The sequence below is a fragment of the Erythrolamprus reginae genome, chromosome 2 (genome assembly GCF_031021105.1).
Source record: "Erythrolamprus reginae isolate rEryReg1 chromosome 2, rEryReg1.hap1, whole genome shotgun sequence".
In the NCBI taxonomy this organism is placed as follows: Eukaryota; Metazoa; Chordata; class Lepidosauria; order Squamata; family Dipsadidae; genus Erythrolamprus; species Erythrolamprus reginae.
In genome coordinates, this window is record NC_091951.1 from 191,957,078 (window position 1) to 191,973,886 (window position 16,809).

Consider the following 16,809-nt stretch of genomic DNA (forward strand, 5'->3'; position numbering starts at 1 on the left):
CTGCAACCTTGAGGAATTCTTTCTTAGGTAAACTCTGAGGAAGGATTTTATTGAGCTTGGGATTTTGGAGGACTGAAACCCAACACTTCTGGGGAAAGCCCTAGGATTGCCCTTTTCCTCCGCTGGGCCCACTGTTTTATGCATCTGATTGCCTCGCATTGGAAGTAGGAAGTGGGATTCGAGGGGCTTGGTTGGGCCCAGTAGGCCTGAACGAAGATGCTGAGGGTGAAACTCAGTGACCCTCAGAAGTGCAATAGGCTGAGGTAGAAGAAGTGACAGGCCTTGACGTGGGTTGCATGCAAAGAATGGAACGGAATTGGTGGCTCACCTGGGACCGGCTCTTGCCTCAACTGGCCCTGCTTAAGATGCAGCCAGAGCTGCTGGCGTGCCTGTCCTTGTCACAGCCAATTAGGATCAGGGCAGGCGGGACCTCGAGACTCTGAATAGCTCTGTAGCTGCCTTCCCCGTCGTTTGAATATTAAAGATTCCCTGTATCTGGCACATTAATGTAAATGGGCAGGAGGGTTAAGTAGTGAAGGAAGCGAAGAGGAAAAAAAAGAAGAGGGATGGTTTTCAGAATGAGTGGTGGTACTTGTAGTCCAACACGATTGAAGGATACAGGAAGGGAAGGCCAATAGTTTTGAGCAGGGATGGACAAGAGCAAAGTCCTTCACCTAGGCAGAAAAAACCCTGGACACACATACAACCTGGGAGAAACCCCTCTTAGCAGTAGCGACTGCGAAAAAGACCTCGGAGTCTTGGTGGACAATCAACTAAACATGAGCCAACAATGTGCAGCAGCACCTAAAAAAGCCAACACAATCCTAAGCTGCATCAACAGGGGAATACACTCCAAGACCAGGGAAGTCTACCACTCTACTATGCCCTGGTCCGACCACACCTGGAGTATTGTATTCAGTTCTGGTCACCACACTTCAAAAGAGACATTGAAACTCTGGAGAAGGTGCAAAAAAGAGCAACCAAGATGATTAAGGGATTGGAAACCAAGACTTACAAAGAGAGACTGAGGGAACTGGGCATGGATAGCCTAGAGAAAAGGAGGGCCAGAGCGGACATGATAGCAGTCTACAAGTATACGAGGGGATGTCACAGAGAGGAGGGGATCACTTTATTCTCCAGGGCACCAGAGGGCCGGATGAGGAACAATGGCTGGAAGCTGACCAAGGAGAGATTCAATATGGAGATAAGGAGGTACTTCCTGATGGTCAGAGCGATCAACCAATGGAACAACCTACCAGCGGACATTGTGAACTCCAACACTCTGGACATTTTTAAGAGAAGATTGAACTGCCACTTGACTGGTGTACTATAGGGTTCCTGCTTGGGCGGGGGTTGAACTCGATGGCCTTCATGGTCCCTTTCAACTCTAACAATAAATAAATGAAATAAAGAATTTTTTTGCTCGTGTGCCAAAATGGCACATGTGCATTAGATAGCATGTACATGGGTGTACACCCATAATGAAATATCCTCCCCCCTGCATGGGCACACAACCCTCTGTGCTGCTTCCCACGCATGCATGCAGGCCTCACTGAAACCTCTGGACTTTCAGTAGGCCTGTTGGACCGTTTTCTGCCATCCACAGACACCAGAGGTTTTCCTGAACCTTAGGGAGGGCAAAAACAGCCTCCTCTGCCCTCCGGAAGGCCCAAAATCAGCTGCCAACACACACATGTGCACTGGAGTTGACATAGAGCAAAGCCTCGTGTGCCCTCAGATATGACTCTGTATGCCACCTGTGGCACGCGTGCTGTAGGTTCACCATCATGCTTATAGAGCATATCTTTTTTTTTTAAGGGGAGCTTATCAGCCCCTTTGATCAGTAATGACACTGCAGTGTCTTCCTGCAGAAGTGGCTGTCATTGTTCCAAAACTGGATATATGGAAGTGATGTCCCTGATCAAAAGGGCTGATAAGCCTCTATTAAAAACAAAATACAAATGAATGTTTTAAAGTTAGAATTTTAAAGAATCTTTTTAGTATATTAATTTGATAAACTGTATTGTTATGTTTTTGGTATATGGTGTGAGCCGCCCCGAGTCCGCGGGGAGGGGCGACATACAAGTCCAATTAATTAAAAAAATAAAAAATAAAAAAATAAAATAAAATAAAATAATAAAATAAAATAAAATAAATAAATAAAATAAAATAAAATAATAAATAAAATAAAATAAAATAAAATAAAATAATAAAATGTATGTCCCATAACTACTAAGGTTGCTCCAGTCCCATCTTCCCTCTTGTTCCATTGCTCCCTTTATTTAAGGCTTAGGACCTCTGAATTTTTCCAGATGAAGAAAAATTACTTCATTAGGGCAAAAGTTCCCTGAGAATAGAACTATCCAGTCTTGGCCTCTTGGTAGAGCCTGTATTTCTTCTGATGAGATAACACAGAGACATGTAGTATCTTTCTCCTAGAGACTTTGGAAAAATACGGCTGGCTGTCAATCAACCTACATCAAATTGGGCAGAAATAGTGGCAATAGAGTTCTTCTTTTGCCTTTTGACAAAACTTTTTGCCTTTATTTTTATTATGGTTATGAGACATGGGCTACAAAATTCAGGAAAGAATACTGGTGCTCACATATTACACTAATTCATGATATGTGCACTTTGGTTTTGGCTCAGAATTTTGTATGAATAGAATAGAATAGAATAGAATAGAATAGAATAGAATAGAAGAATTGGAAGGGGCCTTGGAGATCTTCTAGTCCAATCCTCTGCTTAGGCAGGAATCCCTACACCACGTCAGACAAATGGTTATCCAACATCTTCTTAAAAACTTCCAGTATTGGAGCATTCTCAACTTCTGGGGGCAAGTTGTTCCACAGAAAATTTATCCTTAGTTCTAAAGTGCTTCTCTCCTTGATCCGTTGCCACCCATTGTTTCTTGTCCTACCATCAGGTGCTTTGGAGAATAGCTTCACTCCCTCTTCTTTGTGGCAATCCTGAGATATTGGAACACTGCTATATTGTCTTCCCTAGATGTAGAGATAGAGGTCATGTAGAGGTTATGAGCAGCAAACTGCCTAACTCAAGCACGCCTCACATCCCCAAACCCCCAACACTTTACCCTTAGATTATCTACAGTTGACCTATCCAGATTCCTAAGAGGTCAGTAAGGGCGAGTACAAGTGCACTAGAGTGCCTTCTGTCCCCTGTCCTATTGCTCTCCTATATCTCCTATACCTTTCTTCTATTCCCATATCTCTTCTTCTATTCTTTCATTGATAAGTTCTATTCCTATATCTTCTCTTCTATTCTTTCTTAGATATATTTTACTATGAGTATCTCCTCTGTAACTTTCATCATGTATTTTACTATGTGTATACCCATTAAAACCCTCCTTGTGTATTGGACAAAATCAATCAATCAATAAAATAAAATAAATACCCAGTTCACATTTCCAGGATGATGTAGGACACTATCCCTGGCTGGTAGGTGATCTCATCTAGGTTGTATCAACTGGATGTTCTTAAGGATTGGTGAGGAGAATTCACCAATAAAAATGCTGTTGCTCTTTGTTGCCTTTTGCTGCTTGGAAAATGATATAAAAGCAATAAAGACTGCAGAGGCAGTCAGACAACAATCCTGCCAAGACTGGCCTCTAACTCCATCACTTAGACCTCCTTAATTGTATGAATTTTGATTTATTTTCTAAAACTTAGTTCAACTATCTATAGCCTTGTGTGGTGAATGAACCTAGTCTGTATGCTGTTCTGTTGGGCTCTCTGGTAGAATCCTCCCAAAAATTCACAGGTACAAATGTCAGACACACACACGTTTGAAAATTCAAAACAATGTTCTTTATAATGAAAATTCACTTAAATCAAGCCCTCTTTTGATATAGCAAAGAGCACTCGTCTACAAACAAACTGGTAATTTGTACAAGTCCCTTATCAGTTCTGAGATGCTTAGCTTGCAGCTGTGAGGCAATTCAAAGTCCTTCTTTCACAAAGTGAAACACACTTTGCTCTGGTTTAGTTTCAAAATGGGGAAAAAGCAGCACACAAAAGGTCAAAGTCAGTAAAGCAGTCATGAAACACAACAATCAGATAATCCTCCACAATGGCCAAACCCACAGGCTGCTATTTATAGCAGCCTCACTAATTACCACAGCCCCACCCAACCACAGGTGGCCTTATTTTCTTTGATAATAATCTCTCAGTTGTTGTTGCCTATGCATCGCTCTCCGCATGCGTGGCTGTATCATTAATTCTTGTTCTGAATCCAAGGAGGAGCTAGATAATTGATCTCCTTCTGAGCTGTCTGCCACACTCTCCTCCTCCCTGTCACTCATGTCTTTTTGGTCAGAGGAGCCTTCATCTTCAGATTCCACCGGGGGCAAAACAGGCCTGCAGCATGTGGATGTCTCCCCCACATCCACAGTCCTTGGGGCAGGAGCTGGGCCAGAGCTAACCACAACATATGCAGGTATCTGTAGTTTATTATCTTCAGGCACCTCCCAAACATCATTTGCAGATACAGTATTTTACTTCCACGTAGCACGCTGACTGGAAGGCAGAGTTAAACATATCGCCAGTTGAAGTCATTGCATTGCCACAAGAGACCCAAGTCCATTTCCCCATGAATTGCCTTGACCCTTATCTAGAGCCAATTTAGCTTTGAACATTAGTGGACTACATTTTTGTAATAATAAGCTCCTCAGTGCTTTGAACTCAATGAATACTCCTGGTTATTTGCACCTAACACCCTGTCTCTCTATCTCCCGCCTTTCTTGAGAAAGTTTGTTCCCACACACTATTGCAATAATCAGGAAATATAAATGCATCAGACCATCAGCACCTGAGTCACAGAATTGGATAATGATCCAAAAATATTGAGAGTTGCTCTTGAAGTGAAAAATGAGATATCCATTCTTTTTTTCTTGAAGAGAAAGAAAATATTTCAAAGAAAAGAAATATTCCTTCTCTTTCTCTCTCCCTTCCCTTCTCTCTCTCTCTCTCTTTCTCTCTCAAACACACACACACACACACCATGGTGATACTTCTATTTTTGTTGGATCATCTTGCATTTGCTAATATGCTACACCGAATACAATATTAGTGCAGGAGCTAGACATATATCTTGAATTAGAATCTTCCCAATGATATGCAGATATAATAATATGTGTTCTAGAAAAAGAGATATGTTTTAAAAACAAGGAATAAATGGTGCTCCTTAATCTGTTCCATATCTACCCAGAAGATCACTCATATTACTACTACTGTACAAAGATGCTGTAACAACATATTTTTTACACCATGTTTCCATGGCATAGCTTTCATCTTGTCTTCAACCCATCTGTAAGATAGTATCAGTGTTAAATAACATCCCCAACACTTACTCTATCTGACAACCTCAAGATCTGTAAAATGTGTTAGGTTTTGGGTTTTTTTTTGTCCTGTTGCCTTGGATAATATAAAAGAAATAGATAAAGATTGGGAGAATTTAGGAGGACTGTACCAGGACTGTACTTATTACACACACACACACACACACACACACACACACACACAAACAAACACACACACTTATAGTACATTACCATTACAGGTGGATTCCTTCAAATGATTTGGCATGGCAGTATGCCTTAGAGAAAATAGCTCTGGGAACAGAACAATACAATTCACCACATAATAGAATCCCGCACAGAATAACTATCCACCGTGTTAGATTATGGGTGCACCTGCTCCCCTGAACATTAGCTCAGTGTGATCTATTCATTGGCTAACATAGAGCTGTTTTGAATTATGGGCAGACGTTGTCTCAAGGGGAAGGCAAGGTACTTTAAGAGGTGCATTGCAACCATAAACATTTGAATCTCCCAAGCCAGTTTTTGAGCTGGGGAAAGAAAATAAATTCATGCTAGCATAGTTTTCTGCCAGCTGGGGGATGGGTTATAGAACTAACTTAGAAGCTGAGAGAGACCCAAGCATTGATATATGCTAGGCATCCCATTTTCCTAATAAAAACATTTGACCTACCATTAGTTGACATTTTATATCTATTTTTCTCCCTGAAGATTTAAACAAAATGAAGCTTTTAAAAAAATCAATATGGAAATGAAAAGATTGATCAAGTAAGATATTTATTCTGTTAATATTCAGGAGGACTGAGGACAGGAGGCCAAAACATAGAAAGAACAGTTGCTGGAATTGTGTATGCCTAATTTGATCAAAAGAAGGACTGAGTGGGACGTCATAGAAGTGTTCCAATATCTCAGGGGTTGCCACAAAGAAGAGGATGGGTGTGTCAACTTATTTTCCAAAGCACCAGAAGGCAAAACAAGTAGCAGTGGGTGGAAACTAATCAAGGAAAGAAGCAACCTAGAACTAAAAGATATTTCCTGAACAATTAATCATTGGAACGGCTTGCCTCCAGACGTTGTGAATGCTCCAACACTGGAAGTTTTTAAAACAAATTTGGACAACCATTTGTCTGAAATAGTACCAGGTTTCCTGCCTGAGCTGAGATTGAACTAGAAGACCTCCAAGGTCCCTTCTCACTCTGTTATTCTATTCTATTCTATTCTATTCTATTCCATTCCATTCCATTCCATGATATTCTAAGATATTCTAAGATATTCTAAGATATTCTAAGATATTCTAAGATATTCTAAGATATTCTATTCTAAGATATTCAATTCTAAGATATTCTAAAATATTTTTTATGCCAGCTGCGGTAGCCAGAGAACCAATTCAGGGGCATGGACAGCTGGCCCTCTCTGCTGATTCAGGGTGCAGATTTCTGCCACCGATATGTGCATACCGGTCTGAACTGGTAGCAACCTACCACTGATTCTATTCTATTCTATTCTGTTCTTTGATGAATCACACTTTACAGTACAATAATGACACAATTATTAAGCCACTAATTGGCAGCATAGAGTTGGGGGAGGCTCCATTGTCTGTTTGCTGCCCTCTAGTGGTTGTCCAGATATCTATATAAAATATTTTTAACTCTGCTCCCATCCCTTGTCTTTAAATATATTTTGCTCTCCCCTTGTGCCTTTACGATTCATTCACGGGAACACCAATCTTGATTTGTTTGTATGCTATGAATGCTCTCTCTCTCTCTCTCTCTCTCTCTCTGTGTACATACACACACACACACATCTGTAGCTTTGCCTATCTGTTGCTTGTTGTCCCTTATTTCCTCAATTGACTGAAAATTTTGTTTTCTTAATATTATTTTATACATTTGTTTAATATCCACAATTCCCCCCCAAATCCTGCAATCCAATGCCAACAGAAATAATACTAGTGCAACAAGATTTAGTATAATCCCTTGTAAAAAAAATCCCTAGCATTTAAAAGAAACAGATAAAATGTTGGTGTAATGATTGGGAACAGGCACAGAGACTAGAATAAGGAGTTTTGAACCCTGTTTAGGAACTGACTTACATATACTGCTGTTCTTAGCTCCCAGAGTTTATGCTCGATCTGAAAAATTCTCTTGAGGACTTTTCTAATTCAGTTGTCATGGATTCTGAGCGAAAGTAATAATGGGCGAATGTAAGCAGGTGGTTTATGGCCAGGACATCGCCTGGCCTAGAAGAAAAGTCCATCGATCCGTACATTTGTTTACAAATTGTCTTCAGTGACCAATGTGTGTATCCGATGGGAGGTCAATGTCCCCACTGTCCCAAGGAATTTATCATTGCAAGGGACACTAGGAAGCAAGCAGCTGGTCATTTGGGGAACAGATGCAATGCATGGAAGATTTGAGGGAGCCCTCTTGGAGTGTTTCTCTTGCATTCAGAATAGGATGAGAGGAGGGGAGGGAGAGGGAGAGAAGGAAAGGGGAGGAGAGGAAAAGAGGGAGGGGATTGGAAGGGGAGGAGAGGAGAAGAGGAGAGGAAAGGAGAGGAGGAGAGAAGAGAAGAGAGGAGAAGAGGAGAGGAAAGGAGAAGAGAAGAGAAGAGGAAGGGAGGACAGGATGAGAGAGGAGGGGAGGAGAGGAGAGAAGGAAAAGGGGAGGAGAGGAAAGAGGGAGGGGATGGAAGGGGAGGGAGGAGAAGAGGAGAGGAAAGGAGAGGAGGAGAGAAGAGAAGAGAGGAGAAGAGGAGAGGAAAGGAGAAGAGAAGAGAAGAGGAAGGGAGGACAGATGAGAGGAGGGGGGAGAGGAGAAGAGAGAAGAAAAGGGAAGGAGAGGAAGAGGGAGGGGATGGAAGGGAGGCAGGAGAAGAGGGAGAGGAAAGGAGAGGAGAAAGAGAAGAGAAGAGAAGAGAGGAAGAAGAGAAGAGGAAAGGAGAAGAGAGGAGAAGAGAAGAGAAGAGGAAAGGAGTGGAGAAGAGAAGAGGAAAGGAGAGGAGAAGACAAGAGGGGAGAAGAGAAGTGAAGAGGAAGGGAGGACAGGATGAGAGGACAGGAGGGGGAGGGGAGGAGAGGAGAGAAGGAAAGGGAAGAAGAGGAAAGAGGGAGGGGACGGAAGGGGAGGGAGAAGAAGAGAAAAGGAGAGGAGAGGAGAAGAATAGAGGAAGGGAGGACAGGATGAGAGGACAGGAGGGGAGGAGAGGAGAGAAGAAAGGAAGGGAAGGAGAGGAGAGGAGAGGAGAAGCAAAAAGAGAAGAGAAATAGTGTTAGACACACAATGAATTACTTGCAATCCAACCCATGGCAGCCCTTCCCATTATGCTGTTTCCCCCCTTCAACGTATGGCTTCCTTCCCCTCCTTCGGTTCCCAGGAATCTTTCCACCAGAAGCAGAAGGCTTCCATCCCCAGTTTTGTTGTAGGGGCCAGAGGGATGCTTGCCTCATCTAATTCCTGAACCGACTCCATGTGTCCCCACAGTTTCCATTGTTAGATGCGAAGGCCAGCAAATAGTGGGCAGCGCAGCAATCTCTGCCTTCATGAACGCACTGCTAATAAAATGGCCTCGCGGCACCCACACACCATGGTAGGCTCTGAGAAAAGCAATCGCAATCTGTCCAGCAGCTATCTGCTTTAGTTCAGAGTTAATGAGCCAGGCCTGGGCTCCTAAGTCATCCTGCCACCTCCACTGATTTTTCTTGATTACTGTAATGAAATGGTCAAAAGGGTTATTAAACAACTTGCTCCCAAACTAGGAACATGGCGCCACTATCATGGCATCGTGCTGCACCCTGCCTGGCTCTATAATAAAACAGGGTGACAGTGATGCATCACCTCTCCATTCGTCTGGCTCCTGCCCAAGAAGGAATAGATCCCCTTACCCAGGAAGCTATAATTTGATAAAGGAAGATATATTGGGTGGTACTTAATCAACACAAGCTGCTTTTCCTTCCTTGCACAACCGGGCCTAAGGTCCCAACATGGATACATTGGGCAACCTTCTGACAAATAAATCTGGGGAAGCCAGATTCACCTAACAACCAGGTTACTAGCTTATCAACTTCTGGGATTTTGCAACTTCGGTACAAAAATTCATTTAAACAAATGTCTTGCTTTTATTACCTCAATCCTGGTCGTATGTCGAGGACCCCACCTGCATAGTGTCCCAACCCTCCAGCATATGCCTCCAATTCAGTGGTGGGATTGCAGTGGTGGCAGCGGGAGGCTTTGCCTACCTGCCTGGATGTCTCTGTGCATGTGCAGAAGTGCCGCACGCTCATGTGTGTGCTCCCAATAGTGAACAGGTAGCAACTCAATAGCCCACTATTGCTCCAAATAGGTTATAACTCCAGCTATCACTTCATAGGAGCCCTACCTGTTTGCACCCATTGTTTTGGATTACAATCCCCATGACCTCTTTATTACCAGAGGTGACTAGAATTGAAGGCATTAAAAGCATTTTTTGCTGGCTTCATTCAGACTGGAAAAACCTATTTTCCCAATCTTTTTGTAATTGTTTGTTACAGATATTGTCACTGATCATCAATAGCCCTTGAGCAAACAGTGCAACTAGGTCAGGGTTTTGTTTTCGTTTTTTTTGCCAACTATTGAAAAACATGTTTGCCTGAACTGTCTTCACGCACACTGGTTTCCTGTTACAAGTAACTACCCTCTTTAAATTCCTCATCAGTCAGAATGATTAAAATTTATATGAAAGCTTGGAAGAGAAATAAGTCTGTGTTATAGGACCGCAGACTTGGGATCCGGTAGTTGTTTGTGGTGATGCAGAATGCCCGGCCAACGGTTTTTAAAACCGTCGGCCGAAATTGCCTCACGGGCGGGGGGTGACGGTGAGTCAGCTCTATTGAGCTGCGAACTTCCGGGTTCCTTGAAACCCGGAAGTTCGGCTTCTGGCAGCGCACCAATGAGAGCGCGCTGCCGGTTTTGCTGAGGCGGGTCCAAGATCGCCCTATTTAAGGGAGATCTGTATTTGGACCCGATATTGTCTTTTTTGTAGCGAACACCCGCCCACCCTCCGCTATCACCAGTGTGTCCTAAGGAGGTCGCCTCGGGGCCGAATAGGAATTTTTTGCGGCCTCCCCTTTAGAGGCGGCTGTTTTTTTGCCTATTCCACACTGACAGGTGCGGATTGGATTGGTTAGGGGGTGTGGCGCATTTAGATCATAAATATGCCTCCCTTTGGTCATTGGGGTTTGGCAGGTTTGGGGCGGAAATGGGCAATTAGAAGCAACTGCGCATGCTCCTTTCGGGCATCCTTAAAGAGTGATGGACCGCCTCTCTCCAGGAACTAGAGGTTCGAGCAACGTCGGGGATTGGAGAGAGGATGTCCATGGGAATCACCGGATCCAATGTCCCACGGGGATTGGAGGGTGAACTCCTCCCACACGATGAAGGGGCGTGGCTATGATCCAGGTGAAGGTGGTACCTTCACCTGGTTCAGCAAGGAGTTATTGCCCAATGTTGCCAAGGAATTTTATGGTAGGAATTTCCGCCCCGTTAGTTTTGGCTCTGCAGGTCCTTAGTTGGTTTTGAATTAAATATTCAAATTTACGTATGCAAATTTATTTAAAGTTATTTAAATGTGTTAATTAATAAATGACTCTTAATTAATCCACAATTCATTTCTCAGCGTCTTTACTCCGCCTCCGGGGGCAAACTATGATGGGGTAGCAGGGGTAAATCGCTCCCCGGTTTGCTTGTGCCTGTCGGTCGTCGGAGAACTGGTCACGAAGGCAGGGTGAGGCTCCGCCCATCCATTTGGGTTCTTTTACCCTCTGTGCATGCATAGAATGCTTTGTGCATGCACAGAGGATAAAACAACCCAAGTGGCAGCATCCGGGCAGGTGGGTGGAGCCTTGCACTGCCTTCACAACCAGTTCTTCGATGACAAAAAGGCACAAGCAAACCAAGAATAACACTGGTTGCAATGCAGTGTTCTGTGCACACACACAGGGCTTCATTCAGTATTTTCATCAACCTGGCCATGGAGGTTTACAATAACAGTCAACCAATACGATCCCAGGTGGAGAACTCTGCACAAATCAAAGTTATTTTGGTCAATATCCAAGCCTCTATCCTCTACGCCGACTCATCTATACAATATGGAATTCATTAGAAAGAATAAATTTGAACCTATTCCCAAATCGATTGAAGGCTTTGCATCATCCAAACAGAGAATAGGGAAACAGAATCATATGTATTAATTCTTGCAAGGTAGCTTCTATTTATCCTCCTCCTGGGCCCAATTTACAATTATTTTTGGATGAGTTTTCAACAGGACTCTGAATCTCTTTTCCCAAGCTATCTTGCACTGATTTGTTGGACTTTAATACTCATATTGATTCCTCACCAGCTGCATAGGATTTAATTTTTCTGTCCTGTCTCTCTAGTTGGTCTCCCCAGGTTTTTTCTCCCCCACTTCTTCTACTCCAGCACTGGGTTGTTCCCGCTTCGGCCTGGTTCTGCGAACCGGTAGTGGCAGCAATGGGAGGCTTTGCCCACCCACCCGGGAAAGTTCTGCACATGAGCAGAAGCATCACACATGCACAAACTGGTAGCAATGTGTTTTAGAATCCACTAATTTTCTACTCATAATAATAGAAGACTTTAGACTTGGTATCTCGGGGTTGTCAAAATGGCGACCCATGACCCGGATGCATTACATGCAGGCCACGCCTACTCTGGCTCCATATTGGCAAAAAAGCATTGCGATCAAGTCTGACAGCCATGCTTCTTCTCTGGGCTTAGTTTCAATGATGGATTATCAGATCAATCTTCTCTACTTTTGTCACCATCTCAACTTCCATCTCAGGTTTCACATGATTCCTTTTCAGCTGTGCTTTCAGAGAGCTCACCTCTGCTTTGGGACATTTATCTCCTGACTCTTCCTAATCTGTGGAATTCATCACCAACAATTGTTTATCTGACCTTGTTAGTAATAATGCAGGCAGCCCTTGACTTACAACCACAAGTGAGCCCAAAATTTACGTTGGGAGGCAGAGGCCAAAAGGGGGATGGCTGGATGGGGCTACATTCAGTTTATAAGACATACCCATATTTTCACCCTCTTTTTGGGGATAAAGAGAGAGATTGTGATCCCGCTGCATAGAGCGTTGGTGAGACCACATTTGAAATATGGAGACCTCACCTACAAAAAGACACTGATAAAATTGAACGGGTCCAAAGACGGGCTACAAAAATAGTGGAAGGTCTTAAGCATAAAACGTATCAGGAAAGACTTCATGAACTCAATCTGTATAGTCTGGAGGACAGAAGGAAAAGGGGGGGACGTGATCGAAACATTTAAATACAGTGATCCCTCGGTTAGCGCGGGGGTTACGTTCCAAGACCTCCCGCGCTAACCGATTTCCGCGTTATACTGGATGCGGAAGTAAAAACACCTTCTGCGCATGTGCGCCCTGGCTGCACATGCGCAGAAGGTGGAGCGACGCAAATTCGGAGGCTGGCAATGCAATGGTGATTTTTCCGGGCTCCTTGCCGCTACCCCCCGCCCGCCCGATTCGCCCCGCTCACCGGCTTTCTTGGGGCAGCGCTGGCGGCAATGGCAACCCTCCCTCCTTCCCTTCTCTCCTTCCTCTCACCGGCTTTCTTGGGGCAGCGCTGGCGGCAATGGCAACCCTCCCTCCCTCCCTCCTTCCCTCCTTCTCTTCTCTCCCTCCCTCCTTCCCTCCTTCTCTTCTCTCCCTCCCTCCCTTCTCTCCTTCCCTCCTTCTCTTCTCTCCCTCCCTCCCTTCTCTCCCTCCCTCCTTCCCTTCTCTCCCTCCCTCCCTCCTTCCTTCCCTCCTTCTCTTCTCTCCCTCCCTCCTTCCTTCCCTCCTTCCTTCCCTCCTTCCCTTCTCTCCCTCCCTCCCTCCTTCCCTTCTCTCCCTCCCTCCTTCCCTCCTTCCCTCCTTCCCTTCTCTCCCTCCCTCCTTCCCTCCCTTCTCTCCCTCCTTTCTCAAAAAGCACTTAAACTGTAACTGTACTGTACTGTACTGTGTAATGACAGAATAAAACCCCCCAGCCCTCACCTGTGTTTGAATTTCATTCATTCACTCAGTCATTCATTCATTCATTCTTCTGTACAGACTGTGTGCCACTCAGTCCCAACACTTTTAACCCATAAATTACCATTTCCCATCCCCTTAATTACCATTACTGTACACATTGAATAAGACTCTTAAGTTATGAACAATAACATATTTATTTACATTTTTTGGGGTGGGGTGGGGGTTAGCATAACTGGGATACAGTAACTAGGGATCTTCTTCTATCACCATTTCTACAATGGACGCTGCAGGTGATGGTGTGACAGACCTCTTGGTTTTTGTGACAAACATGGTCATGGGCAGTTGTTGGCGCCGTTTATTTTTCTGGGCTAACATGGATCTGTATGGTGCAAAGATGTTGTCAAGGGAGGCGTTAAACTGTATAGAGCGAGTCATGTTGGGATCCCAAAGTTCCACCATGCGTTGTACATTTGAAGTAGCTCTGTTCAGTTCTGCAAGCCGCTCAAGCGTTAGGCCAACATCTTCTTCTTCCTCAGCTTGTTCAGCTTCCGCTTCCTCCTCTTCTTCACTCGCTGACCTGGTCAGCTCCTCCAGATCTTTGTCTGTCAGCGGTAGGCCATGCTCATCAAGCAAACCATTGACTTCCTCTGGTGTCATGTCAACGAAGCCTTCTCCACCCAGTGCCTGTGCCAGCTTCACAGAGGTCTGGACTGCAGCATCTTGGATTTCTTCGGGAGCAAATCCCTTGTAATCATGCACCACTTCTGGCCACAATTTCCTCCAGCAGGCATTCATTGTCTGTGTCTTCATATCCGTCAAGGCATTCTGAATGTTCTTCAGACAAGATGCAATTGTGTACTGACGCCAGTAGGCCTTCAATGTGAAGTTGTCATCAGCATCCATTGCTTCCACGATGCTTCCAAGAGAATTGCGCGTGTACAGTGCCTTAAATGCACGGATAATACCTTGATCCATCGGCTGGATAAGCGATGTGGTGTTTGGTGGCAAGAATTCAACTTGCACCCCATCATGTTCATGGTCCAGGTGATCATGGCCGCCAGCATTGTCCATTAGGAGAAGCACTTTGAAATCGATTCCTTTGCGAGCCAAATACACCTCCACCTGTGGGATGAAGCAGTGATGAAACCAGTCCCGCGTGAGGGGTTTTGTAATCCATGCTTTAGCATTATGCATCCAGTACACTGGCAATGCATTCTTATTTCTGTTCTTGAGGGCTCTTGGATTTTGTGACTTATAAATTAGCCCTGGCTTCAGCAAAAAGCCTGCTGCATTCCCACACATGATCAAAGTCACTCGATCTTTCATGGCCTTAAAGCCAGGGGCTTTGGCTTCATCTTGCATCAAGAAAGTCCTTGAAGGCATCCTCTTCCAGAACAGGCCTGTTTCGTCCATGTTGAACACCTGTTCTGGAAGGTAGCCCCCTTCTGCAATTAGGTCTTTAAACGTGCGCTGGACAAAGTTTTCTGCTGCACCTGTATCTGCTGAGGCAGCTTCTCCGTGCAATGACACACTCTTCAGGCCATAGCGCCGTTGAAATTTCTCAAACCACCCTTTGCTTGCTGTGAATGTGGCTGGGGCTGAGGCTGAGGCTGAGGCTGAGGCTGCAGAATGACAGGAAAGGGAGAGAGAAGTGACTTGAATGAAAGCATAAAGAGTAAATGCCCACCTCCTTCCCTCCTTCCTTCCTTCCCTCCCTCCTTCCCTCCCTCCCTCTCTTCTCTCCCTCCCTCCCTCCTTCCCTCCCTCTCTTCTCTCCCTCCCTCCCTCCTTCCCTCCTTCTCTTCTCTCCCTCCCTCCTTCCCTCCTTCTCTCCCTCCCTCCTTCCCTCCTTCCCTCCCTCCCTCCTTCCCTTCTCTCCCTCCCTCCTTCCCTCCTTCCCTCCCTCCCTCCTTCCCTCCTTCCCTCCCTCCTTCCCTCCTTCCCTTCTCTCCCTCCCTCCTTCCCTCCTTCCCTCCCTCCTTCCCTCCTCTCCCTCCCTCCTTCCCTCCTTCCCTGCTCCTTCCTTAAAAAACACTTAAATACAGTATCTAATGACAGAATAAAAAACCCCAGCCCTTACCTGCGTTTCCCTCATCTGCATCGCCTTCTTCTGTGTCTTCAAGACGGTTGTACAATTGTTGTGCCTTGGTTCTTATAGTGTTGGTATCCAAAGCAATGCTCTTTTTGCGGCAGTCTTGTACCCACAGGGACAAAGCAGCTTCCATCTTCATAAGCCGTTTGTTTCTAGGCGTCACCATTCTTTTTGCAGCCTTGTTGAATGCCATCAGAGAACTTTGCCTTATCTTTTTCTCGTCGTCACGAATGGTTCGCACACTCGATTCGTTGATCCCATACTGCCGACCAACATCTGCATAAGAGCGTCCCTCTTTCAGCATGTCCAAAATGTCAATTTTCTCTTTAATTGTGAGTATCCTCCTGGTCTTTTTAGCGTCGCCGCCAGCACTCCGTGCACAACGTTTAGGAGGCATCTTCCAACAAGTCTGAACAAGTTCCAAAAGTTCAGTTGCAAAGCTTTTTTTTGCGTTTGCAACGATTGGTCGAGATTTTGGCCAATCAGCAATCAGTATGACGTCATCGGGCGGGAAAAACCGTGGTGTAGGGAAAAAAACACGGACTTATTTTTTAATTAATATTTTTTGAAAAACCGCGTTGCAGCGTTTCGTGCTAATCGAGAACGCGTAAATCGAGGGACCACTGTATATCAAAGGGTTAGGAGGGAAGTGTTTTTAATAGGAAAGTGAACCCAAGAACAAGGGGGCACAATCTGAGGTTAGTTGGGGGAAAGATTATTTTACTGAAAGAGTAGTAGATCCTTGGAACAAACTTCCAGCAGACGTGGTTGGTAAATCCACAGTAACTGAGCTTAAACATGCCTAGGATAAACATATATCCATTCTAAGATAAAATACAGGAAATAGTATAAGGACAGACTAGATGGACCATGAGGTCTTTTTCTGCCGTCAATCTTCTATGTTTTTAAAAAGGTGCATCTTATACTCCAAAAAATACTAAATGGCTATTCATCTCACAGAATAAACATTGGACAGCAAACAATAATCAATAAAAACAACGGTCATTATAGCTAGTCCTCAATTTTGTTTAGTGACCATTCAAAGTTATTATGGCATTGAAAAAAAGCTGCTGCAAAGGTCATAAGTGTTTTTCACACTTGCAGCAGCCCCCATGATCATGTGATCAAAATTCAGATGCTTGGCAATAGGTTCATATTTATGACCATTGCTGCATCCCAAGATCATGGGATCCTCCTCCCTTTGTGACCTCCTGACAAGCAAAGTCAATGGGGAAGCTGGAGTCAGGTTACTAACCTATCCACTGCAGTGATTCACTTAGGAACTGCAGCAAGAAAGGTCATAAAATGGGGCAAAACTCACTTAACAAATGTTTCATTTAACAACAGAAA

At 44.5% G+C, this 16,809-nt stretch overlaps 1 protein-coding gene across 2 annotated transcripts; it reads right to left on the bottom strand.

The window, feature by feature from the left end:
• Positions 1–13,591: 13,591 nt before the first annotated feature.
• On the bottom strand, positions 13,592–15,952 carry LOC139158735 (tigger transposable element-derived protein 1-like). 2 transcript variants are annotated; one of them, XM_070736065.1, is made up of 2 exons: positions 15,448–15,952; positions 13,592–14,977 (listed from the first exon to the last, which is right to left on the bottom strand). In XM_070736065.1, the coding sequence occupies exons 1-2, from the start codon at positions 15,854–15,856 to the stop codon at positions 13,614–13,616; spliced, it is 1,773 nt and encodes a 590-aa protein (XP_070592166.1). In that variant the 5' UTR covers positions 15,857–15,952; the 3' UTR covers positions 13,592–13,613. The 2 variants fall into 2 exon arrangements, with proteins under 2 accessions (XP_070592166.1, XP_070592165.1); XM_070736064.1 differs by having other exon boundaries at positions 13,592–14,983.
• Positions 15,953–16,809: the final 857 nt, after the last annotated feature.